This window comes from Gouania willdenowi, chromosome 20 (genome assembly GCF_900634775.1).
Source record: "Gouania willdenowi chromosome 20, fGouWil2.1, whole genome shotgun sequence".
Taxonomy (NCBI): Eukaryota; Metazoa; Chordata; class Actinopteri; order Blenniiformes; family Gobiesocidae; genus Gouania; species Gouania willdenowi.
The window spans coordinates 25111496-25137142 of record NC_041063.1 but is presented as its reverse complement, the minus strand read 5'-3'; the positions used below and the strand labels follow the sequence as shown (position 1 = coordinate 25137142).

At 34.1% G+C, this 25647-nt stretch overlaps 2 protein-coding genes across 7 annotated transcripts; both read left to right on the top strand.

The window, feature by feature from the left end:
- The first annotated feature begins 733 nt into the window (after positions 1-733).
- armc3 (armadillo repeat containing 3) lies at positions 734-18152 on the top strand. Of its 6 annotated transcripts, none has more exons than XM_028434522.1 (18): positions 734-759; positions 3475-3538; positions 3666-3783; positions 4721-4846; positions 5748-5816; positions 5893-6068; positions 6158-6352; positions 7727-7910; positions 9121-9273; positions 9351-9456; positions 11812-12061; positions 12142-12278; positions 13252-13420; positions 13533-13627; positions 15283-15354; positions 16249-16386; positions 17733-17895; positions 17961-18152. In XM_028434522.1, the coding sequence occupies exons 2-18, from the start codon at positions 3494-3496 to the stop codon at positions 18150-18152; spliced, it is 2388 nt and encodes a 795-aa protein (XP_028290323.1). In that variant the 5' UTR covers positions 734-759; positions 3475-3493. The 6 variants fall into 6 exon arrangements, with proteins under 6 accessions (XP_028290323.1, XP_028290325.1, XP_028290324.1 ...); XM_028434524.1 differs by having other exon boundaries at positions 735-759; positions 3493-3538; XM_028434523.1 differs by lacking the exon at positions 734-759 and adding an exon at positions 2645-3128 and having other exon boundaries at positions 3493-3538.
- A 789-nt stretch (positions 18153-18941) lies between these two features.
- On the top strand, positions 18942-24404 carry msrb2 (methionine sulfoxide reductase B2). Its single transcript, XM_028434631.1, has 5 exons — positions 18942-19195; positions 20556-20653; positions 22422-22498; positions 22633-22780; positions 24137-24404. The coding sequence occupies exons 1-5, from the start codon at positions 19069-19071 to the stop codon at positions 24269-24271; spliced, it is 585 nt and encodes a 194-aa protein (XP_028290432.1). The 5' UTR covers positions 18942-19068; the 3' UTR covers positions 24272-24404.
- The last annotated feature ends 1243 nt before the right edge of the window (positions 24405-25647 follow it).

The window sequence follows — 25647 nt, the reverse complement described above, 5'->3', positions numbered from 1 at the left end:
GATGAAAACAAAAAAACATGCAATTGACAAAATGACTTCCAAACCAAACAAATCGATATCAAAAGCACACACAAATTACTCCAAAAACCCAAAATGACCCCTAAAACACACAAGAAAACAACAAGAACACTTAAAATTTACAAAACGACTCCAAAACCACACAAAATGATATCAAAAGTACACATAAATGACTCTAAGCACACATAAAATACTCAGAACACACAAAATGACCACAAAAATACACAAAATGACACAAAAACTCTATCTTAAATTTACAAAATGATAATGAAAACACACAAGACGACAACAAAAACACTTATAATTTACTTGTGCAAACAATGAAAAAAAAAAGAATCCCTGAAACTATTTGCACATCTTAACTGTACATAACTACAGTAAAGTTCTCTCACTGTACATTTTAACCAGCAGGTGTCCTCAGTGAATGTTGTGTCATAGTGTGATTTTTCACTGTGCTACGGTTGTGTAGCATCATTTAAAAGTGTTTTTATGCCTTGTTTTGTGCTATAGCTGATGTTAGTTTGTCTTTTGACATCATATATTATGGAGCTAGATTTCCTTTTATCGCGATAACTTCCGGGATTTCATCTCGCTTGACTACAAAGCTGGAGCTCAATCACCATGGTAACTGGACGGCATGTCGGGACCAGAGGGGTATTCCAGAAAGCGGGTTCTGTTCGAACTCTGAGTATGTTCTGGCTCAAATAGGGAAACTCTGAGTATCTCATTCCTGAAAGCAAGGTAAGGTCTACGCTTGTCTCTTTGTCACCATGGTAACATTCTCAGTAAACTAAACCTGCTCGCTGGCAGGTTTTGTGTAGAAACCCTGCAGGGCTTCTCAGGAACACTTTAATGTAGCTTCACACTTCCCTGACACAGTAGTAACATCACACACCACACAGACGTGCTCACATCATTACTAATGTTGTGCTGCTTTACGTGTTTTTGTAAACGGTAGTTGTCTTTACCGAGTGTCTATTCATACGTATCAATAGACAATGGTTCTATTAATACGGATGGCCGAGTGGTCTTAGCGCCTGACTCAATAATTATTTTTTATAATCTATTTTATAATTTATTTTTCAAATTAATGAACATTATACACAAACAAACATTGGCACATATTCATAAACATGCTATCTTCACAGGTTCGCCTGACTCAATAATTCTTGCCTCCGCAGCCTTGGGTTCGAATCCCTTTTTTGTCATATATATTTTTCATTTTAACAATATATATGAAAAATATATATATATATTTAACCCGGCAAGATCCACCATTAAAAATACATATATATATATATATATATATATATATATATATATATATATATATATATATATATATATATATATATATAAATATATAATGCACCTATCATGTCACCTAAACTGGCCAATGAGGGACGTTCCGTATGAATAGACTGGAGTTCTATGCATACGTTCAATGCTGTAAACCTACGGCCCTATGGTCAGTTTTAACCTAAGATTATTTTTAATATTCTACAGTAAAATTTCATGAAACTTATTACAGTGATACTAGGGAGTGTCCACTACAACACTGTCGTGGTTGTTTGTCTTGACATTCTGTATTTAATTTTATATATTTTTTTTAATATTGGCCCCATTACTGCCTATATCTATATTAATTATTTTAAAGTTCTTTAAAAAAAATGAAAATTAAAAAAAAAAAACTTTTAAAGAACTTTATTTTTTTTATAACAGTGACGTTTAAATCGTCATGATGATGGAATTCTTTTTACACCATTAAAATGTAGTGTATGAGTTTTACAAGCTGTTCCTGAATCCAGCACCGTCCATAACAAGCCTTTACCGTTCATGCTAAAATAGACGTGCAGCATTATTTTGAAGCTTGGATAGCGCACCCAGTAAGTAAGTAATCTTTATTTATAGAGCGCTTTTCACAGGTAAAAAAAACAAACAAAGCAGAGAAGACGTAGACTCAATAAACTTTGCTCTCCTCTGATAAGTCAGATGTTGGGGTTCAGAGCCAAGAGTTCAGCTGGGAGTAGGGGATTGGGAGGGGGGAGGGTGAGGACAGAGTCACATCTGTAAACATCCTGGTGAAATCCTTGAGCGTGTTGGGGGAGGCCAAACTAAGGAAATGGGAAGCGTTACTGCAGTCTCTTCCGGGTGGTTGCCATGGTAGTTTGTGTGATCTTTGCTCAATTGTTTATGGCCTTTTATCGCACTCGTGCACGTAAAGTAACCCAAGGTTTACATACTCAGGGTTGATTGACCCTCGGGATGTCCTGATACAACTTTTTCACTTCCGATATGATACCGATATTGCAGCCTTGAGTATCGGCCGATACCGATATTGAACCGATACGATATCAGCACAAATCATACATACTTTTATTACTTATTTTGTAGTGTGGAATGTTAGAAAAGGCTTGATTAAATGATGTTAATAAAACAGAGAACAATAGTCAACAATTCAAGTTCACTTCAGTTATATTTTACTGTCAGTATATGGTGCGAACAACTGAGGGAGGGGAAAAAAACAACAAAAACTTATTGGAGTTCTTATATCAAAGATTTTAGATGCAGTCCAATAAAATCTGATATTCGTTTTTTGGCTGATATTGGACCGATATCAATATTGGATCGGGACACCTCTAATTGACCCACTTCATACCAGCTGTAATGGAATCAGATATGGTATGTTGACTCAGAGTTTATGGATAGACTCAGAGTTTGTTGAACCTCCTTTTTGGAATACCCCTCAGGTTTTGTTCTGGCTTTTAGGATCAAAGCGAGTATTAAAGTCCCACCTCCTCACCAGTCATTTCTCTTCTAAAATATGATGTGGACGTTGACCGGACAGAGAATATTTAGAACATGGATGGAATCCTTTCGTTTAACGATGACATCATATTGGAAATGATCTAATGGACTGATAAAGTAACAGTCAGCTGATAAAGCCTGCGTACATGGGCGCTTTCAGACCGATAAATTCATTAATTAATTCATGTATTCTGGGGTGACGCACAGAGCCTCAGTCCTGTAAGATAATATCAAATATAGATATATTCCACCTTATGATTTAGGCTGATCTGCCTGAACACAGCATTAGAGCCACGGACAAGGTAAATGTGAAAGTGTCGGTTTATTCTCTGTTTATAATCTCATTAATTTAATCATTAACACTCATCAATTTATATAATACTTGTATTGTACAAATGTGATATATCATTTGCACAATATAACTATATTGTATGAACATTATACTTATATTGAACAAACATATCATACTGTACAAATAAGATTATACTGTGCAAACATTATATTGTAGAAATAATACACTTATATTGTACAAACATGATATTGTACTGTACAAATAATATGATTATACTGTGCAAACATGATATATTGTTTCTACAATATACTATATTGTTCATATAATATATTTATATATCCTGTGAGCGCTGCTAGGTGTAATTTGTGTGACAGAATGGGAAAGAAAGGAAAAAAGGAGATGGAAACGTCCAAGGAAACGGTGAGGGAATCATTGCATTTGAGTCTGATTAAGCACATTTTTGTTAGCATAAAATGCAGAATATATTTATGCTATACATGCTTACATGAGCAGTAAATATATATATTTCATTCTTTCTCTCTGACAGTTTGATCCTCTCCCTGTTGAAACCAAAGCTCCAGCGACGGTCGTGCTGCTGTTAAACTCACAGGAGGAAGACGTGTTAGTCAAAGCCTGTGAAGCCATTTATACATTTGCAGAGAAAGGTATGCAAAAAAAAAAAACTATATATAATTTAAGAGCGAATAAAAAAAAAAACCATTTAAACTACGATGCAAAAATGAAACAAGATATTTCTACTGTTCTTGGCTAATCAGCTAAGTGAAATAATACTAAAGTAAGTCTTGAAATTGTGTGCAATCATTCAGTATTTCTTTCAAAGTGAACACAAATGGATCTAATATAATATATAGATATTTTAACTTCTGTTATGTCTCTACACATTTAATACTGGTTATTTTCATATTTTTGTGAGTTAAAATGCAAGGACAGTTATTGTAAAGCAGCCTTTACTATTTTTTTGTTTTAACATTTAGATTTAGATATAATATTTAACATTTAGATTCAGATTTATCATTTAAGATTTAGTTTTGACATTTAGATTTCGATATAATATTTAACATTTAGATTCAGATTTATCATTTAACATTTAGTTTTGACATTTAGATTTAGATATAATATTTAACATTTAGATTTAGTTTTAAAATTTAGATTTAGTTTTAAAATTTAGATTTAGTTTTAAAATTTAGATTTAATATTTAACATTTAGATTCAGATTTTACATCTAAGATTTAGTTTCAACATTTAGATTTAACATTGACATCACATTTTTACGAGAAAAGTAAATACAAATATTGCTAGAAATCTGGTCATTTACAGTGTGTATTTATTTATGAAATTTTTTGAATGAGTTCAAATCGTTGAAAAAATATTTGCAATCTAGTATTGTTGTCTTTTGTGTGACGTCTGATTTATTTTGGTTTTAGTTGTGTATTGTGTTTTGATGAACCTTTGTATATTTTGTTATTGTAGTTATTTGTTAATAATAATAATAATAATAATAATAATAATAATAATAATAATAATAATAATAATAATAATAATACAACTGTTTTCTAATTCACTGTCTCCCTCTATTGGTAGGAAATGAGAACAAAGTTTCTCTTTTTGAAGTTGGGGCCCTGGAACCTCTCTGCAAGATCATTTCTCACAGCAACAACTTGGTCAGACGCAACGCCATCATGGCCCTTGGCTCTATGTCCACCAACGGTGAGGCAAACTATTTAAATTATTATTGAAAACTTAAATTTAGCTGGTCTCACTTCACAACACAAGTGTTAAACTCAAGGCCCGGGGGCCAAATCCGGCCCTTTAGGGCAAAGGTGGGCAACTTCTATAACAGCAGGGGCCACAAAAATGTGAGCACTGAGAAGAATGACCAGTCTGAGCATTAATACATGCTCATTTTGTGTGTTTTTTATATCCATTTTGTAGATTTTCTCCTCAATAAGGCTTTTTTTTGGTTTTTGTAGTCATTTTGTGTGTTTAAGTGGTTGTTTTGTGTGTGTTTGTTGTCATTTTATGTGTTTTAAATGAATCATTTTGAGTTTTTTTTTTTTTTTATCATTTTGTGTTTTTGTTACTTTTTGTACTTTTCTTGGCATTTTGTGCATTTTGTTGTAATTTTTTGTGTTTCTGGAGTTTAGTGTACTATGTTATTCTTCATATAGCTTCCATCTTTATGAATTACAATTTTGTTTTGGGGGCCGCAAGTGGCCCCCGGGCCACCAGTTGCCTATGTCTGCTTTAGAGCATCAAATTCAGCCCACCTGAGGAAGTAAAATATAAACATGAAACATTTTGCAAATGACCAACTAATTCAGTTGTAGATATCTCAGCCCCTCCAAAAAAAAAAAAAAAAGAAGATTCATTTGTTATTTCATGTCGGCATTCTCAAATTATTACACAAAATTTCCCCAAATTTGAAAAAATCAAGAAAATATGAAGTGAAGATCTTGCAGGGACTCTAATTATACATGGAGAAGCAAACCAGGGCACATTATTGTTGAATTTACTCTTTTTCCCAACGTGGTCCGTATTTGTCCCTGAACTAAAAAGAGTTTGACAATAATAATAATAATAACCATGACTTTGTTGTGTCGACCAACAGGTGAAGTCAAGAACGCTCTAAAGAAACTTGATGTCATTCCATCATTAATAGAAAAGCTGTCAAATGAAGGTATCGTGACATGTTTTTTGTGCATGTTTAAGAAACTCCAGGGATTGTTTCCACTTTTTTTTATATCTTTCCACAGAAGACGTGGTCGTCCATGAGTTTTCCACCCTATGTCTGGCCTCTCTGTCAGTAGATTATGTTAGTATGGCTCAGATCTTTGAGAGTAATGGATTACCCCCCGTCATTCAGCTCCTCAGCAGTTCAGATCCAGACGTACAGAAGAACTCACTGGAGATCATCTTTAATCTAGTCCAGGTTGGTTACCCAGCATCACAACAACGTTATCTTTAACCATATGATTTAGATCATGTAAAAATGTTATATTTTTACTATTATACACTCAGGACTACAAAAGCAGACAGGCGGTACATGAGTTTGGAGGGATGGTTCCTCTACTCGAACTTCTTAAGTCGGACTTTCCTGTCATTCAACAACTGGTGTTGAAGGTTCTGCAGAACCTCACCATGGATTTAGAAACGAGGAACACCTTCAGACAAGAACAAGGCTTTGAGAAGCTCCTGGAGATCCTCAGTAACCAGGTTAGTGTTTGTAGGACTGAATATGAGACGTTCTGCTCCTGTATGTCCTTATGAATGTGCTAACGGAGTGGTTCACAAACTTTTTCTGTTGTGCCCCACACCGCAACAACAATTTCAACATAATGGGTGACGAATGTAGACTTTACTTTGAAAAGGTAAAAACGTTGACTATTTTTCCAAATCTCATAAAGAGAACATAAAATGTGCAATCACATATTTTAGAACAGTAATGATAAAGTTCTTTGAGTGCAAAGAAAAACACATTTTTCATGCTTAATGTTCACCATAGCCCACGACTCTGAAAAACAGGAACAAACGGCGTGAAAACAATGGATGGATGGATGTTTATATATATATATATATATATATATAAGGACGCTGGGCTTGTAATCGGAGGGTTGCCGGTTCAAGCCTCACCTGGGCCGTCACTGTGGGATGTTGAGCAAGTCCCTTAACCCTGAACTGCTCCCCAGGCGCCATTAATGTACTAACATTACATGGCCAATTAAAGGCGAAAGCCCCGATTTATATATACTGTATATATATATATATTAGTGGTGGGACTGAATTAAAAAAATGTATCTAATGAATTAGAGACTTTGTAATTAATTATTCTTAATTAATATCTAACAATTTTTGACACGAGACGCAACATTTTTCCATTTTAAATGTATTATGGTGTATGACTGAATCAATGAAAACAATAAATTAGTTTAAACAACTAAATAGTGTTTAGTCAGCATCCAATGTGAACATTCTTGAATCAAAGTTAAAGGCACTTTTTTTCTCTACTGCATATGATTGATTAGGAGATTTTTGATCATGTTGTCGTTGATGATTTTAAATGTTTTTACTGATGATTTTAAATGTTTTGTTGCCTACTTTAATGTTCTTATTAATTTTAAGCTGTTTTCTGTTGCACTATTTGATCATGTAAAGCACATTGAGTTGCCTTGTGTATGAAATGCACTATATAAATAAATCTGCCTTGCCTTATTATTTCCATCACTGAGTGCTAACATAATGTGTAATATGAATTACGAATGTGACTGCATTGTTCACAAATCACAAACTTAAATTTAACTGTTATATTCATGCTTTTCTAAATTTTTTTGTAAACTTTCTCAAATAAATGTGTTTTTGTATTAAAATAAAAAATAAAATAAAACAGAACTTAGTATAGAACATTCCAGAGAAGTGGGAACTGAACAGTGCAAAATAGTTAGAATACATATACATATATATATATACAGTATATATTTATGTGTTTGTATGTGTGTGTGTGCAGTTTTTGCTTTAGCACATTTTTAGCCTTGTGTATTTTCTTTACAATATATCCTAATAGTCCTCTTTTATTTGTTTTTTTGATCCCAGGACTTCAGCGACCTACACAGTGACGTCTTACTAATCGTGGCCAACTGTTTGTGTAACAGTGAAACTATCCACAGTCTAGCTGAGGATGGAGGACTGGCCAAAGTGATGGATTTTATTCTCCTCCCCAGCGTACCTGAGATTCACTCCAATGCTATCAAATGCATCTCCAGATCAGCTCAGAGCTGTGAGTGTACACAGAGATACAAGATTAGATTCAAACTCAAAAACTGATTTAAAATCTGGCCCTTTAGAGCAGGGGTGTCACACTCATTTTAGTACAAGGGACAAATACAGAGCAGTTTATTTTAAGTGAGCCACGGAATTTAAGTAGTAAAATTAGTAATTTAATCATTATTGTGCTTTACTTTACATTCCACGTATAAATAAATGATAAAATATGTGATAGTCACAGTAGGATCTTCAGTCAATTTATTTGATTTTGTGACCCATTTTTATGTAATTTGAGGAAATTTTGTATAATAATTTTAAGTAAATTGCAGGATTTTGGTAACATTTAGAATTCTTTTTAATAATTTGAGGTGAAAAATGACTGCCATCATGAGAGTCCTGCAAATATTGTAGAGCTTCATTGAATTTGTGTATTCATTTGGAGATATTTACAGAAGTTGGTAATTTTCACAATGATTCATTCATTCATTGCTGCTGCGGGCCGGATTGGATGATCTAAAGGGCCGGATTTGACCCCCAGGCCTTGAGTTTAACACGTGTACTTTCTCAACTGGTGGGTCGGGACCCAAAAGTGGGTCGCGGACCTGTACTGGGTGGGTCGCGGACAGCTGGTCAAAATTAAATAAATGCTTAATGTCTCTCATGTTGTACTTTATTTTGACAGGCATACTGTGAAATGCATGTTACACATAGATTTATGTTTGAAAAAGTATCATATATGTGTGTTTTCAACAGCTATTTTTACATTTTGTTGGTTAAATTATTTTGAAAAAAAAGTGGGTCACGATTTAATGTCTGTGGCAAAATATGGGTCCCAGGGTGAGACCATTTGAGAACCCCTGCATTAGAGCATCCAATTTTAATGGAACTACAATATTTGTTGGGGTTTGCAGTTTTCCTTTGTTTATATCACATGAATCCAGTCATTTTTAATTGTAAATTGTGGACAGAACTCTAAATCTTGCAATTGCTTACAAACAATTCCACAAAATTTTTCAAAATTACACAAAAATTGGTTACAAAATCAAGAATTTTCTAAATTAAGATCCGGCAGGGACTGATATTAAAAACTACGGCACAACTGATGTTGAAATTGTTCTTTGGCCCCTGAACTAAAATGAGTTTGACACCCCTGATTTAGAAATTAAAATTATGTTTTTGGTTGCACTCTAATGCTTGTTGTGTCCACGTTCAACCCTTCATAGCTAAGTGTTGTAAAGTGCTCCATGAACATGGCGTGGAGAAGGTCCTGGTGGAGCTTCTTTCAGTGGAAAACGTCGACGTAAACATCTCCACGTGTCACGCAGTGGCAGCTATGAGCCTCCACCAGGCCAGCAAAGACACTTTCAGAGACCTCGGTATTTACTGAACCATCATAATATCACTCACGTCTCCACCTACAGATATTCAACTGTATTATTTGTCATGTTTTCAGGTGGCGTCGCCAAACTGGTGGAGTCAATGAGCAGTGAGAGTTTGCATCTGAAGGAAGCAGCGAGCGCCGCGCTTTCTAACCTGACACATGACAAGAACAATTCCATGTGAGTAAAGATTTTTTGTAAAATGTTAATCATTGTAACGATATAGAAAACAAGAGCACTCAGGACGCACCAAATCTCTGCTTTGCTAGATATTGCCAGTTATTTGGATCAGTGATCCTGATTAAAGTACTATGATCATTCACACTTTAAAGCACAAATGTCAAACTCAAGGCCCGAGGGCCAAATCCGGCCCTTTATGTCATCCAATCCGGCCCGCAGCAGCAAGTAAAACAAGTCAGAGAAACCATTGTGTAAATTACTAACTAATTCAGTTGTAGATATCTTCAAATTAATACACAAATTCAATGAAACTCCACAATATTTGTAGGGCTCACATTCTGCTTATATCACATGATGGCAGTCATTTTTAAATCTCGAATTATTAAAAAGAACTCTTAATGTTCCCAAAGTCCTGCAATTTTCTTTTTATTCCACAAAATTTTCCTGAATTACATAAAAATGGGTCACAAAATGAAATGAATGATAGTGAGGATCCAGGGACTGATATCTGTCACTTATTGCTTTGATATTATCAGTGCCGTACTTATTTTATAATTTATTTATATGTGGAAGTGCAAACCAGATCACAATAATGATTCAATTACCCATTTTTGGCTCACTTAAAATAAACTGCTCCATATTTGGCCCCTGAACTAAAATGAAATTGATACCCCCACTTTAAGGGGTAGTAAGAATTATTTATCCCTAAAATACAGTAGGTCCAAATGTATGGGCACCCCCATTTTTTTTTTAAATAATTTGCGATTAAATGTGAAATCCTGATATCGATTCATATGATACTCGATGGGGTATATGAGAAACCAACCAGACATAAGTGAGTCAAATTTAATTGAAATCGGTCAATTACAAACCAAGATATGTATAATTGAAATTTAGCCAATGATCAAACTGATCTAGGATCAGTATATTGATCCAGGTCCCTTCCAAAATGTAATGGAATGCTCCATTGTGTAAGGTCTATATTTGGTAAAAAATGTGTCCAAATTTGTTTTGTACTTTTTAACATAATCCTGTAAAAAACAAACAACAAAACAAATTTAAACACAGCTGAAAATTTTAACTCCCTGGAGGAGGTAATTACAGAAAAATACACAAAATGACTGCAAAAACATACAAAACGACAACAATAACGCACAAAACAATAACAAATGTATGCAAAAATATACAACAAAAATACAAAAAATGACAGCAAAATAGCAGATTATGCCATAAAAACTCTAATTGACAACAATAACACACAAAACAACAACATAAATGACAACAAACCCTTTGTTCTTTCCTGCAATAACGCTCAGGTTGGTCATTATTCTAAATGTCGACGTGAATGTGGATAATGTAGCTCTAGGATCAGAAACACATTAGACAGAATGTATCATCTTATCCTCTATACCAGGGGTTCTCAAGCTTGAAATCAGGACCCCATTTGGGGTCAGGAGACATTGGGAGGGGGTCGCCTGATGCCTTTAAGAAACTAAAAATATTTTCTAAACAATTTAAGCCCATTTTTGCTTATTTTTATCATATCTCTGCAACTACACCAAACTTGTTGTATTTGAACCTATTTTCAACACTTTATTGCCAAATTTTTGCTCCTTTTAATGCATTTTTGCAACATTACTCCAATTTGTGACACCTTTCCATCAAATTTCACTGCCTTTTCTGCACACTTTTTTCTACTTTCAAGACATTTTCATCACTTTTTCCAACTAATATGTTGACCTAATATTGTCACTTTTAGCCTTTTTTCATCATATTTTATGCTTTTCTTTTTTTGCCAATTTAACCACAATCACAATTTGTCATGCCCGTTATTTGCCAATTTAAACTAATTATTCCAATATTGAGACCACCACTATTTTTGCCACTTTTCTGTCAACTTTTAACCAATTTCAGTGGGTTTTTAAAATCCCATTTTAACTTTTCCACCACTTTTTTGCCACTTATAACCCACATATCCTAAACTCTATACCAGTGGTTCTCAACTGGTCTCACCCACATTTTGTCACAGTCATTAAATCGCGACCCACATTTTTTTAGAATTCATTCAATCTTTTTTAAAACATAAATCTATATTTTCCTGTGCAACCTGCATTTTACAGCTTGCGTGTCAAAAGAAAAGTTTCTTTCAAAATAAAAGACAAATCCAATTTATTAATTTTTGACCAGCTGTGCACGACCCACCCAGTACAGGTCCGTGACCCAGTTTTGGGTCCCGACCCACCAGTTGAGAATCACTGCTCTATACAATACACAATAATTTAGGGTACAGATGTAACACTACATCATTTTCCTATGTGTGCATTCAACCTCTTGTGATTTCCTGTTATTTTCCAGGACAGTGTTTGAGGTCGGAGGTCACACACTCCTCATTAAGCAGTTGTCCTGCAGTTGTCCAAAGACTGTAGCAAACTCCGCCTCCACTCTTTGTAACATGGCTGAACAGGTGAAGATCCGCCGTGGTATCTGGTCACACGGAGTTATGGAGGCGCTGGTGGAACCCCTAAAGTCCACTGACTCTCAGATTCTGCTCAACAGCCTGCAGTGCCTGGCTCTGCTGGCCTGTGATAGTGAAGCCAGGGTCGAGGTGGGTGTGTCATTTCTTTTTTCTCCTCTACTATCCGTATATATTATAACAAAGCAATTTTTATCTTTTTGTCTGATTAGTTTCAAAGTGCTGGGGGTCTTCCACCTCTGGTCGATTTGCTGCGTTCCCACCACAAAGATGTACTAGCCAGGGCATGTTTGGCAGTGGTTGGCATTGCCATTGATGAGTTTCCTGCTGTGGAAATGTACAAACTTGGGTAAGAAAACACATCTTTATGGTGGCCAGTAGGTGTCAGATGATATGCAAATACCAAAAAATGAAGGAAACCAATAACACAAATGCAAACGAGAAAAACACGAATGCGAAAGCTACACAATGACTACTTCAACTGTTACCTGTTATGGTTAGCTGTGTTCTGACGGACGATTGTCTCGGCAAAACTTTCCGAAAAGTAAGTAAAATGTTTTCTGTGTTTCAAAACTTCAACAAAGATTAATATATCTTCGTACGGGTCTCAGCTTGTGATAGAATAGATTGAATAATTTGAACATTATCATGTGGCTAATTTTAGCTATTTTTGGCTAATGTTACTATGCAAGTAGAATAAGTTTAGATTCTTTGTTTGTGAAAATAATAACATTAAATAGGGGCTTATAGAATTTCAATACATTAACTAAAATTGTGTTTTGAAAGGGGATTAATTTGCTTTGAAAATTGTATTTTAATTTGAAACTTTAACTCAATTCTAAAATTTCAAACAAGTGTATTTTAAAATGATAGTTCTCTAAATTCCGATTTAGTTCAAATGGGGAAAGTGAATCTATATTTTGAGAACTGAACATAAGTTAATATTGTTTAAAATTTTAGAATGGCGTTTCAAATTGAAATACACTTACTATAACACAATACCAGTTATTAATCTATCACAAGGTGAGACCCCGATGAAGCTATATTTATCTTAGCTGTAATTTTAAATCACAGAAAACAATGTTTTACTTACTTTTTGGAAGTTTTTGTGATGCATCCGTTCATAGCTTTTGCATTCTGGTTTGCATTTGTGTTTGTTTCTGTATTTGCGAATCGTCTGACACCTACCGGCCACCATACATCTTTCACTCAGCCAAAGTCTTCCTTGTAGTTAGTTGTAATACTGTAATGCACCACCAGGTGGTAGTATAGTAAATATCTAACTTGTTAGTCCTATGAACTTTTACTTTTCTATGTTTTAGGGCCTTGGAGCTACTTGAGGAAATCAACCTTTCTGTGAACAGAAGAAACAAATTCAGCAAACTAGCAACAACGGCTCTGCTGAAGTCTAACTTGTCAGTAAAATACAGCCTAACAGGTCATTTAGCATCAACTGACATCATTACCCATGGATTCTACGATGCTGGGAAGGTTGGTAACATGTTCGATCCTTAGATACGTTAACATCTTACAGTTTTCTTTACATTTGAGAATGTAAGATCTCTTCAAACGTTGTCCATGTTTTTTCCGTTCTGTCCCTCAGGCCCGTCAAGGTGAGAAGGTTCCAACGTTAGACGAACTGTTGACGCAGCCAGTCAACCAGCAACGACCAGTAGTCGTTGTCTACATGTCAGCAGAGTAAGATACAAACAACATACACAATTACACACCATGGATTCCTGATGCTTAAGCACACCACTCACATTTTTTAAACTGTCCTTGTGTGTCATTCAAAATGGTCATGTGACTTGTATTTCGGAAACGTTTTTCGCACATCGCTTTGTGGGATTTTGAGTTGCGTAGACAAATGCAATGAAAAGTTTCTTTAAGAAGTATTTTTCCTTCATTCTTACTGTGATTCGTGGAAAGCCACAATATCAACAACAGTCATTAGTGATGCACGATATTATCGCCCGTTATCTGTATCAGCTATGAAATTAAGTATCGGATAATCGACCACGCCATCAATGCAAATAACAGGCTTTGCTTCCTCAATCCACCCTTCGACATCATATACGTCGACGCCTCTTTGTTCGTGGAGGGGTGGGACTAAGCGCCGCCATCTTGAAAACTGCAGAAGTGTTAGTAACTTAATGAGAGTAACAAGCACTTAGAGTAGAATTATTTACTGAAGTCATCAATTTTTAAAGTGCTGGTTTTTTTTCTTCATACATAACTATGACAAAGAATGCTTTGATCTTGGAATTTTGTTTTTACCGCTTAAATACAAAATGTTAGCAGGTAGTAACTGTTTTGTGGAAGAAAGGCTTTTTTGAAATAATATGTTAAGGTTTCATTTATTCCGACAACTTTTTTTTTTTCCAGGAAATTTAATTTCAAATTGACTTTGATCTTTGGACATGTTTCAACTGCTAACTGTCAGTCTTCCTCAGAGGTATCTACTGATCTCTTTTCCAGAGACAGTCAGACGACAGGAGACGTGGCCATCCTGAGAGAACTCTCAAATTGGCCACGCCCAGAAAGAACTCAAAAGGACACATAATAATAATAATACTAATACATCCATTTTATATGATTCTTTTATGAAATAAAAAATTATGATAAAGCCATGAATAAAATGACATGTTTTAGTTAAAGTTAACATGATAAAGAATCTGCATAATAATACACACAGACACTACATGATTTCTACAATTTGGTGTGAGGTCAAAAATACCAGTATCAGTTATCAGCCAAATTAGTTAAATATTGGTGTATCGTATATCGGCCAAAAATCCTATATCGTGCATCCCTATCAGCATTACTTTGAATCTGTGAAAACAGCAGAAAAGTCACTTTAGCATTAGCAGCAGTGGATGAGAACAACTTTTGGATGACATACAGGTATACGGCTACATAATTATGCTAAATTATATATATATATTTTATTGAAAGATATTAGCCAACTATAAAAAGTGGTGTTGATTTCTATGCAAACCCCACCTCCTCTTTGCTCCAATTCACAATGCTCTTTTTCTTTGCCCCGCCCCTTTCCCTGTCGTGAACCTCTACTGTGGCCTCACAGGGTGAATAATGACCTTTTCTCCAGGCTGGCACTAAACTCAGAGCCTTTGTTCTGCAGCATAGTAACTTGTCCAAGTTCCCTTTAAGGTTCCCCAAGTGTTACTGTGCATGGAAATGTGAAGCATTCCTAAACAGTGTGTTACATAATCCAACTCTTACTTCTTTTTCTTGTGCTTCAGTCAACTCTACAAGTTATGGTTTGATGATTTTAAACTAAAATGCATAAAATCCATAGAATTCAGTATATGTTAATGTTGTTTATGTCACAGACAAACAAAGGCGATTAAAGAAGAAGAAGATGAAGAAAAGGCCAGCACCAAGGAAGAACACAAGAAATCAAGGTTTGGAGTTTGATAATCAAACATCATGTATTTTACTTTCTGGGGAATTTGGGGTCCACATAGAGTTCAAAGACATGCACAATCTGTTAAAGGGCTTAAAATGAGTTGATATATTTAAGGCACATGTGTCAAACTCAACTTAGACTTAGACTTTCTTTGTTGTCATTCAAACTTGAACTTTACAGTACAGATAAGAACAAAATTTTGTTGCATTGGCTCGTATAGCAGGAAAAAACAGGATAAACAGCAGCAAGCACTGACAAAAGGTAGTACTGTATTTTAAAAAAAAAAAGGTGCAGATATAAATAGATATCAAGAGGGAAAGCCATGTCTAAGATTCCTATACAGATAAGTAATCAATTATCAGTAAGACGTGTCAAACTCAAGGCCCGGGGGCCAAATCCGGCCCTTTAGACTTTAGAGTATCCAATTCGACTGAAAAAAGGACAGGAAAACATGAGTTATTGTGTAAATCACCAAATAATCTGGTTATAGATATCTTAAATTTACCTTTTTAATGAAACTACAATATTTTCAGGGGGTTGCAGCTTTTCTTTGCATAATATACAGTATCACATGAATTCAGTTTTCAAATTGCAATTGCAAATTGTGGAAAGAACTCTAAATCTTGCAATTTCTTACAAACCATTCCACAAAAATCGGTTACAAAATCAAGAATTTTGAAGTGAAGATGCAGTAGGGACTGATATTAAAAACTACGGCACAACTGATGTTAGAATTGTTTTTTTTTTGACCTAAACTCTGTGGCCCACTTAAGACCAAACTGGTCCATTTTTGGCCCCTGAGGGCTAAGAAAACTGAGAACCTGGTTTGGACATTAATTTAAACCCTAGGAAACTTTGCTGCTCTTATATTACGTTGACTTTTTTTCAGGAAGAAAAAGAAGAAGGAAAAAGAAGAGAATGAACCTGTGAATGTGGTTGAAGACGTTCATCTGCAGAAGTTGATAAAAGATGCAAAAGAATGCATTCTCCCACTGAACGATAAGGAGCAGTACGTCACGTTGGCCAGGTGATGAATTTACTGAACTTTAAGAGTTATTACTACTAGCTTTTTAAGTCTTATATAGTTAGTAAGTGTAAGAAAGAAGAGCAACAATTTTACCTCTGACAGCAGTACTATAAATATATATAATGCTATAAAATATATATTAATATTTAATAAACGTAATAAAAGGTATCTATTGTGATAGAGAATATTATTAATTTAAATATTGCCACACTATTTTTTATATTTAAAATGTATTGTATTGAATAGTATAATATTAATATTATGTACATGTCATGTGTATGTATGTATATGTGTATATATGTTTGATGTGCATGTATAAACTGTACATATAAAACTGTAGAATATATATTGAATGTGTATTGTAAAACTAATAGCATGAGTTTCCTTTTTTTTAATATTATCTAGAGAACCCCTTTAGGCTGATTCGTTCGATAATTGAGTTTGTTTTGTTTTCTGTTTTTCTGAAGACAGCCGAAATGAAATGTAAATTGAAAAATGTAAATTGGAAAATGCAAATTGAAAAATTCTAATTGAAAAATATAAATTGAAAAATGTAAATTGGAAAACTTGATTTCAAAAATTCAAATTAAAAAATTCAAATTGAAAACTTCAAATTAAAAAATTCAAATTGAAAAATTCAAATTCAAAAATTCAAATTCAAAAATTCAAATTCAAAAATTCAAATTCAAAAATTCAAATTCAAAAATTCAAATTCAAAAATGTTAATTAAAAAAATTTAATTCAAAAATATAAAGTTAAAAATTCGAATTTAAAAATGTATATTTAAAAATTCAAATTCAAAAATTCAAATTCAAAAATTCAAATTCAAAAATTCAAATTCAAAAATTCAAATTCAAAAATTCAAATTCAAAAATTCAAATTCAAAAATTCAAATTCAAAAATTCAAATTCAAAAATTCAAATTCAAAAAATTTAATTCAAAAATATAAAGTTAAAAATTCAAATTTAAAAATTGAAATTTAAAAATTGAAATTTAAAAATTGAAATTTAAAAATTGAAATTTAAAAATTGAAATTTAAAAATTCAAATTCAAAAATGTAAATTCAAATTCAAAAATGTAAATTCAAATTCAAAAATTCAAATTCAAAAGTTCAAATTCAAAAGTTCAAATTCAAAAGTTCAAATTCAAATTCAAAAATTCAAATTCAAAAGTTCAAATTCAAAAGTTCAAATTCAAAAGTTCAAATTCAAAAGTTCAAATTCAACTATCAGAAGGAATAATAATTTAAAAAAAAGCATTCATCAACTTGAGTTAATCTGTGTATTAGGTATCACGTGCAGGATTCATTTTTAATTTGGAACGTTTTATGTGTTCTGCTGGTTCAGGCTGGTGAGTGACACCATGGGTGGAGCTGTGGATCAGGAAAAGTTGCATGAATTTCCGTGGCTGCTACACCTCAGTGAGCTCAAATCCCATCTCCAGTCTAACGTCGTACCGATCGATTTGATCAAAAAGGCGATCTACGGCGAACGGGCACTTCTGTTCAAGGTATAAACAAATAAAGCACTCACGTTTAGATAATGTTTAACCAACATGTCTTTTCATATTTTCAGTGTTTGGCAGATCAGATTGGATTAAGCTGCACACTGGTTCGTGCTGAATACAACCGGGCGTTCAATGAAATAACGCTCTTCGACAGCCCAGACTCTCCATTACCCAGACGCTACATAGTGGACCTCATACACCAGCCTGGAACCCTCCTGGCCCTCAACACTCCATTAGCTCTGCAGTATCAGTCTATATAGACAAAGATTATTATATTCTGTGTGTAATGGCAGACATAGTAATCATGCAATAAAGTTTAATAACATTGATTTATAGCAGTAAAAAACATGGAAATGTGAGTCTCAGAAGAAATAAAGAAAGATAAGAACTAAGATGGGGTCACTTCATGTTATTCCAACTAATTTTCAGGACACTCCACACTTCGGTTGACAAAATTCTGAAGTTGTTACCAATTGTTCTGCGATGATATATATATATTCAATCGGCACACTGTAAAATTTGTATTTTTCTTCAATTTTCACCTTCCAATATCTCAGGAATTACATCACATCAGAAACTAAAAATTGGTATAGTAATATAGCTCACCCACTCTCTCAGCTATACATCCTATCTGGTGGACATGCCAGACCCTCAAATTTGGAAAAAAGTGAGCGTGTGTTTGGGCCTGGAACATGTTTGAACCTTCAGTAAACTACTTAGCATATGTCTCAGCTCCCTGTAATTTGATCAGCTTAGAGCTATGAACATAGACTGTTCACGTCACCAATGATTAGTCACATGTATGCATTGGTTCTTGGGTGACACGTTCTGGAAATCTGAAAAACTACTTTTTTTTTTATTATGTTCATTGGCCCATTTTTTCTTTACAAACGTGTGCGTTTGTGACCCATTAAAAAGAGAGCCACGTTCCATTTTGGGTCCTGACCCACATGTTGCGAACCTTTGCTGTAGGGCCGTAAAGCAGCTATTCATTTACCACGGCTCGCTCTTTGTACATTGCTATCACTGAAAAAAAAGGCAATAAACGTGCACTATAGTCTTTGGACAACATTAGGTAGAAGAACTGTGTGTTTGGATCAGATCAGATGAGGCGCGTCCCCTGTGCACGCTCTCACGTGCACACACACACTTCATACTGACTGAGCTACAGCAAACATGTCCAACATGTCCCGCTTCATTCGAAGACTTTTCACGGTTGTTTCCCAGCCTGGAGCAGCCCGCAGTGGTCTCACATCACCCAGGACTATTCCGGTGTTCTTCCGCCCTGTGACAACATCTCAAGGTACCATTGTTTTTATTAGATATGAGCTGCAGGAATAGTGACAGATCTAAAGGTGCATCTGCAAAGCTGTTATTTATACTATTGCTGAAGTAAGAGTTACTATATTTTAACTACACAAACCAAATTTAATCAGTTCATTTATTTTAACCAGGCGCATGGTGGCTTAGTGGTTAGCACGTCCGCCTCACAGCAAGAAGGTCCTGGGTTCAAGCCCTGGGGTGGACTTGGGTCCTTTCTGTGTTTCTGTGTTCTCCCCGTGCTGCGTGGGTTTTCTCCGGGTACTCCGGCTTCCTCCCACAATCTAAAAACATGACTGTAAGGTTGATTGGAGTCTCTAAATTGCCCATAGGAGTGAATGAGAGAGTGAATGGTTGTCTGTGTCTGTGTTGCCCTGTGATGGATTGGCGCCCTGTCCAGGGTGTACCCCCGCCCAGCGCCCTATGAGAGCCGGAGATTGGCACCGGCAGACCCCCGCGACCCTGTTAAACGGGATTAAGCGGGTACGAAAATGGATGGATGGATGGATTTATTGTAACCCTCTATTTCAACAATACACTTAAATGATCAAAAGCTATAATAATGCTCATGTAATTATTTAGAAGAAAAAAAAGTTAAACGTTTCAACGTATTTCCAATAACCAAGAGGTGGTTTAATTATTATAAAATATTATCCTCCTGTCTGCTTTGGATTAGCGCGCCATATGTTTAATACCATGACCTACATTCTTTTATAAATATGGTAGCAATATATTGTGTGTAAAAGTGGATTCCGCACACCCATTATTGTTGTTTTTTTTACTGCAAAAGCTATAAATCCTAATTTTTATTAGCCTTTTGTGTGTAAAAGTAGATTATTTAGATGCAAAAGCAATAAATCATTTTTTTTTATTAGCATTTGGTGAGTAAAAGTGGATTTCTTAAATGCAAAAGCTATAAATCATAATTTATTTTAGCTTATTTTATGTAAAAAGGACTACATATGACAGCTTTCTGGCTAAATTGGGTACATTTTCTACTTGGATATTAACGTTCACTGTCCCTGTTAAATAAACCAATAAACAAATAAACAGATTTTTTCTCTATTTGTGTCTAAAAGTACTGTAGATTTATGCAAAATTTCTAGTAGCCCTTCGTGTGTGAAAATTAATTTTAAAATGCAAAAGCTGTACATTATAAAGTATTTTAGCCTTTTGTGTGTAAACATGGATTTTTTTAATGCAAAAGCTACAAATCAATTTTTATTAGCCTAATGTGTGAAAAAGTTGAGTTTTTTAATGCAAAAGCTATAAGTCAACATTTATATCAGGTGTGTTTTTAGAACCACACATGATTATATGGACTTGACCTCTGTCCCATGCAGGTCTGCAGTCCCTCATACGCTACGACAAGACCAAAGACTGGCAAAAACAACTGACCCCAGAACAGTACGTAGTCACCAGAGAAAGAGGAACTGAAGAGGTGAGACGGAGGAAACAAATGAACCATTTTTCAGCCAAAAATATAGTCCACGAGTACAGGGCGCTGTGCTGAGTCAGCTCTTATCTCTATGTACCAGACTGATCCATAACGTCACACAACAGGACTTTGATCTTGTTGCCGTTGGCCTACACAGGGTCACTCAGCCCATTATCAAACATTTGGGATGTTTTGTAGATATTGAACCATGACGTGTGTTTTTTTAGTTGTTTGTTCAATAAACAGAACAGAAGATAAAGATTTTTTACAAACACATTTGTTAAAGCAATAGTTTCTACACTTTATCCTGAAGGAAAAATACATATTTTAATGTGAACACCTCAACCACAACTTCAGTGATTAATTACGGGAGCAGATTAGGGCCAATTTTGATGGAGAAAATAATTTTGGGCAAATCAGGAATAAAGTCGAAATGTCGAGATTAAAGTTGAAGTTTCGAGATTAAGGTTGAAAAATAATGTCGAGATTAAAGTCAAAAAACAAGATTAAAGTTGAAAATTTGAGCTTAAAGTTGAAATGTTGCGATTAAAGTTGAAATGTCGAGATTAAAGTTGAAATGTCGAGATTAAAGTTGAAATTTCAAGAATAAAGTTGAAATGTCAAGAATAAAGTTAAAATGTCGAGGATGAAGTTGAAATTTCGAGGATAAAGTCAAAATTTCTAGAATAGAGTCGAAATTTCTAGAAAAAAGTCAAAATGTTGAGATTAAAATTTAAATGTCGAGATTAAAGTTGAAAAGTCGAGAATAAAGTTTAAATGTCAAGAATAAAGGCAATTTTTTTTTTAATAGAGTCAAAATTTCTAGAAAAAGTCAAAATGTTGAGATTAAAGTTGAAATGTTGATAATAAAGTTTAAATGTCATGAATAAAGTTTAAATTTCTAGGAAAAGTCGAAATGTTGAGGTTAAAGTTGAAATGTTGAGATTAAAGTTTATAATTTGAGAATAAAGTCGAAATTTTCAGAATGAAGTTGAAATTTTGAGAATAAAGTCGAAATTTTCAGAATGAAGTTGAAATTTTGAGAATAAAGTCGAAATGTCAAGATTAAATTTGAAATTTTCAAAATGAACTCAAAATACAATATCGTAATAAAAGTAAAAGATTTACTATTAAAATCAAATCTACGGAAGCTGACTAGAGCCTCTACATTTTGACTCTAATCTAGATTTTCCCAAAATGACCTTAATCCACTTCCGTAATTAATAAATCTTCACCGACATTTATTTATTTATTTGTTTGTTTGTTTGTTTGTTTGCAGGATTACATTAAAAGTACTTGTTTTTATGCCATGGAAGATTCTATTACATTTTGGAGGAAATCAGTTTCATTTCCTGATTCTGGATCTGTTTGAAACATCAAAAGACACTAATCCTCATTGTTGGTGAAATAAAAAAAAACAAAACATATTTTAGTTTGTAATTGACCAATCTTTATGAAATTAGTCTCAGTTATGAAGGCTTGGTTTTTAATTAACCCACCAAGTGTAATCCGGATTGGATCCAGACTGTGCATTTCTTTGTGATTTTTCAGGAAAATGGGGGTGTGCCCACACATTTGGACCTACCTTATGATTATTAATGAGGATAGAAATGTCTTCTAAGCTTTTAAATATTCACTAATCATGGGACCATGATCAGGATCAATAATCCAGAAAACTACTGTATATAATTATCTGGCACTTTGCACAGATATGCTTTAGTTTTTATTTTGACTCTACATTATTGTGCTGCATCTTTTTGTGTGTCCTCAGCCATTCAGTGGGATCTACCTGAAATGTTTTGAAAAGGGAATGTACCACTGTGTCTGCTGTGATTCCCCCCTGTTTAGGTAACAACCTGGATTTCACCAATGACACCCTTCACAAACTGTAGAACCTAAATCTAATATATACTTGTATTAGATTAATTAATCTATACGACTATATATGTTAAAAGAAGATCCATTTCTTTCTCTACCGTTAGTTCAGAGGCAAAGTACGACTCTGGAACTGGATGGCCAGCGTTCAACGTGGCTCATGGGACGTGGGAAGGTGATGAAAGCCACGCCTCCATTTTACGTCGTCCTGACAACAGCCTGGGTAGCCCTGGGACGGAGGTCATTTGTAAAAACGTGAGTTTAGTTCTTACGTTACGGTAACTGAGTTGCTTTTATGGGTACTTGTATTTTTAAATCAGTCATTTTACTTAGTAAAATAATTTGTTACATTTCTACACCCAATCATTACTAAGTAAATTATTATTTTTTTGTTTTAAAATGATCAACAAAAACTACAAAAAAAAAAAGAAATGACCAGACAACAATCAAATGCATCACATCATAGCCGACCAATCAGATTAAACATAATAAACAGCATAAAAGGTTATTTTCTCAGTTTTAGAGTTCATAAATGTTGCTATACTGAATTGAATTAATTCATTATTATTATTATTATTATTATTATTATTATTATTATTATTATTATTATTATTATTATTATTATTATTATTATTATTAATAAATCTTTTTAATTAAAAAAAAAAATTGAAAAAATGATAAAACATTTTTATGTAAAAAAAGGACTTTTTGTGTGTATTTGACAGGGACAATGTACATTCATAAACATTACAGTATATGTAGCAGAGTTAGCCTAATGGCTATATAGGACAGCTGTTAAAAGTCACCTTAAAAACAAAATCCATCCACATTAGAACAATTAAAAAAAACATCACATTCTAAAACAACATAAAACATTTAATACAACTTTATAATTCACTTTACTAAAAATGTACAAGTCATTTTCAATAAACAGTTCAATACATAATTTAAATATAAATATAGAATAAAATTGCGTTTTAAAATTGTTATTTTTTTTAAATTGTACATTTTGACAAACCTTTTATTTGTGGAAAATAAATTTAATTCCAATTGTACAAAATGTGGTCTCTTTCTTCCTTTTTACGTGTATACATGAGATGTTTTACTGTATGCAATGGAACTGTGGCAAGATTTATTACTAAAAATAGGCGACCGTGGCTCAGGTGGTAGTGGGTCGTCTTCTGATCGAGAGGTTGGGGGTTCGATCCCAGTACCTGACTATGTGTCGAAGTGTCCTTGGGCAAGACACCGAACCCTAAGTTGCTCCCAGTGGTCGACTAGCGCCTTGCATGGCAGTCCTGTCCCACTGGTGTGTGAATGTGAGAGTGATTGGGTGAATGAGCTGATGTGTAAAGCACTTTGAGACTGTTTCAGTGTGGTGATAAAGCTCTATATAAAATCAAGACCAAATAATCGTGGGGGGTGAAAGTAGTAACTTTTACTTTGAGTAGTATTTAACCAAACTACTTTTTACTTGTACCTGTGTACAATTACAATTAAGTAACAGTACTTCTACCTGAGTAGATATATCAGTACTTTTTACACCTGTGGTTCTCAATGTGTGGTATATTTGACTTTGTATTTACTCGTCTGTGTTTGTGTGCTGCACAGTGTGACGCTCACCTGGGCCACGTGTTTGAAGACGGACCGGAACCAACCGGAGAACGCTTCTGCATCAACAGCGTCGCCCTGACCTTTAAACCCAGAGTCACATACAAACCTGAGAAAAATGAAGAGGAGCCTTAAACCAAGCTTTTGGTCAATGACATTCCATTTCAACCACCTTTTCCTGATTTTGAACAAGAACATTAAAAGGTTGGAACTATGATGTGAAAACTACTGAGCATTGCCGTCTATTAAACAGTTAGCTTACAAAGAATATTTAGACTGCTGTCATTGTTGCTATCTGTGAAGTGATTAAAAAAAAGACCAAACTGCATTTAATAATCAGGTTTCTGACATATTAACGTAAAGAACCTAATAAAATAACTTTTGGTTTAATCTAATACATTTGTCAAAGCTGATTGGAAGAGTTTGAATTTAGAAAGAAGAAACCAAGAATATTTTTTAAACAATTTGAGACAATTTTTGCTTATTTTTACCCTTTTTCTGCAACGACACCAAACCTTTCACATTTTAACCTATTTCCATCACTTTTTCTTGCCATATTTTTGCTCTTTTTTTAATGCATTTTTGCTACATTTCTCCCACTACATAAAATATCAACGCCTTTTCTGCACATTTTTTCCACTTTCAAAACATTTTCGTCACTTATAAACCCTTTCCACCTCTCGTCCCACCTTTTGTCACATATGTTAATCAATTATTGGCACCTCTTTTCACGATACACCATACTTATTTTGGCCAATTTTACCACATTCCTGATTTGCCATGCCCATTTTTCCCCAGTTTAAACTAAGTGTTACTACAAATTGTTCCAATATTAACACATTGAAGCCTTTTTACCACTTTTTCTGTCAGTCTTTTTGCCGTGCATTTCAAGGATTTACACCTTTAAGATGACTATATACTATGGTACAGATAATAATAAAATTCCTGGATAACAGTGAATATTATTCAGATCAATAAATAAATGTGGTTATCACAGATTCACAGAACAATGGACCATCATTTTGCTGACTTTATGGATGGGCCCCAAAAAGCTCTCCAAAAATTACAAAAAGTAAAAAAATGTGTAACAAAAAGTGGGAAAATGTAGGGAAAAAAAATGAAACAAGTGGTATTTATTAGGCAAATGTTACCGGAAAAGTTACTTATTTGGATGGAAAGTGGCCCAAAATCTTTAAGAACGGACAAAAAATAGATAAAAGTGTCAAAAAGAACTTGCAAAAATGGACAAAAAAATAATCTTTATAATCAAAAGGTAGCTAAAGTCTGAAAAAAGTGTCAGAACTTTTTGAAAAGCGGGAAAAATGGGACAAAAATGTTGCAAAAGGAAATAGGTATAAAAAGGGGTTAAAAAGTTTTCTGGGAGAATAATCATTAAAATTAAGACATAAAAAGCCACATGTTGAGCATCATTGACATAATAACAGCTTCTAAAGTACATGGTGTCACTGATAATGTAGTGGACTGGTCTGAACAGAAAATGCCAGGGTGGA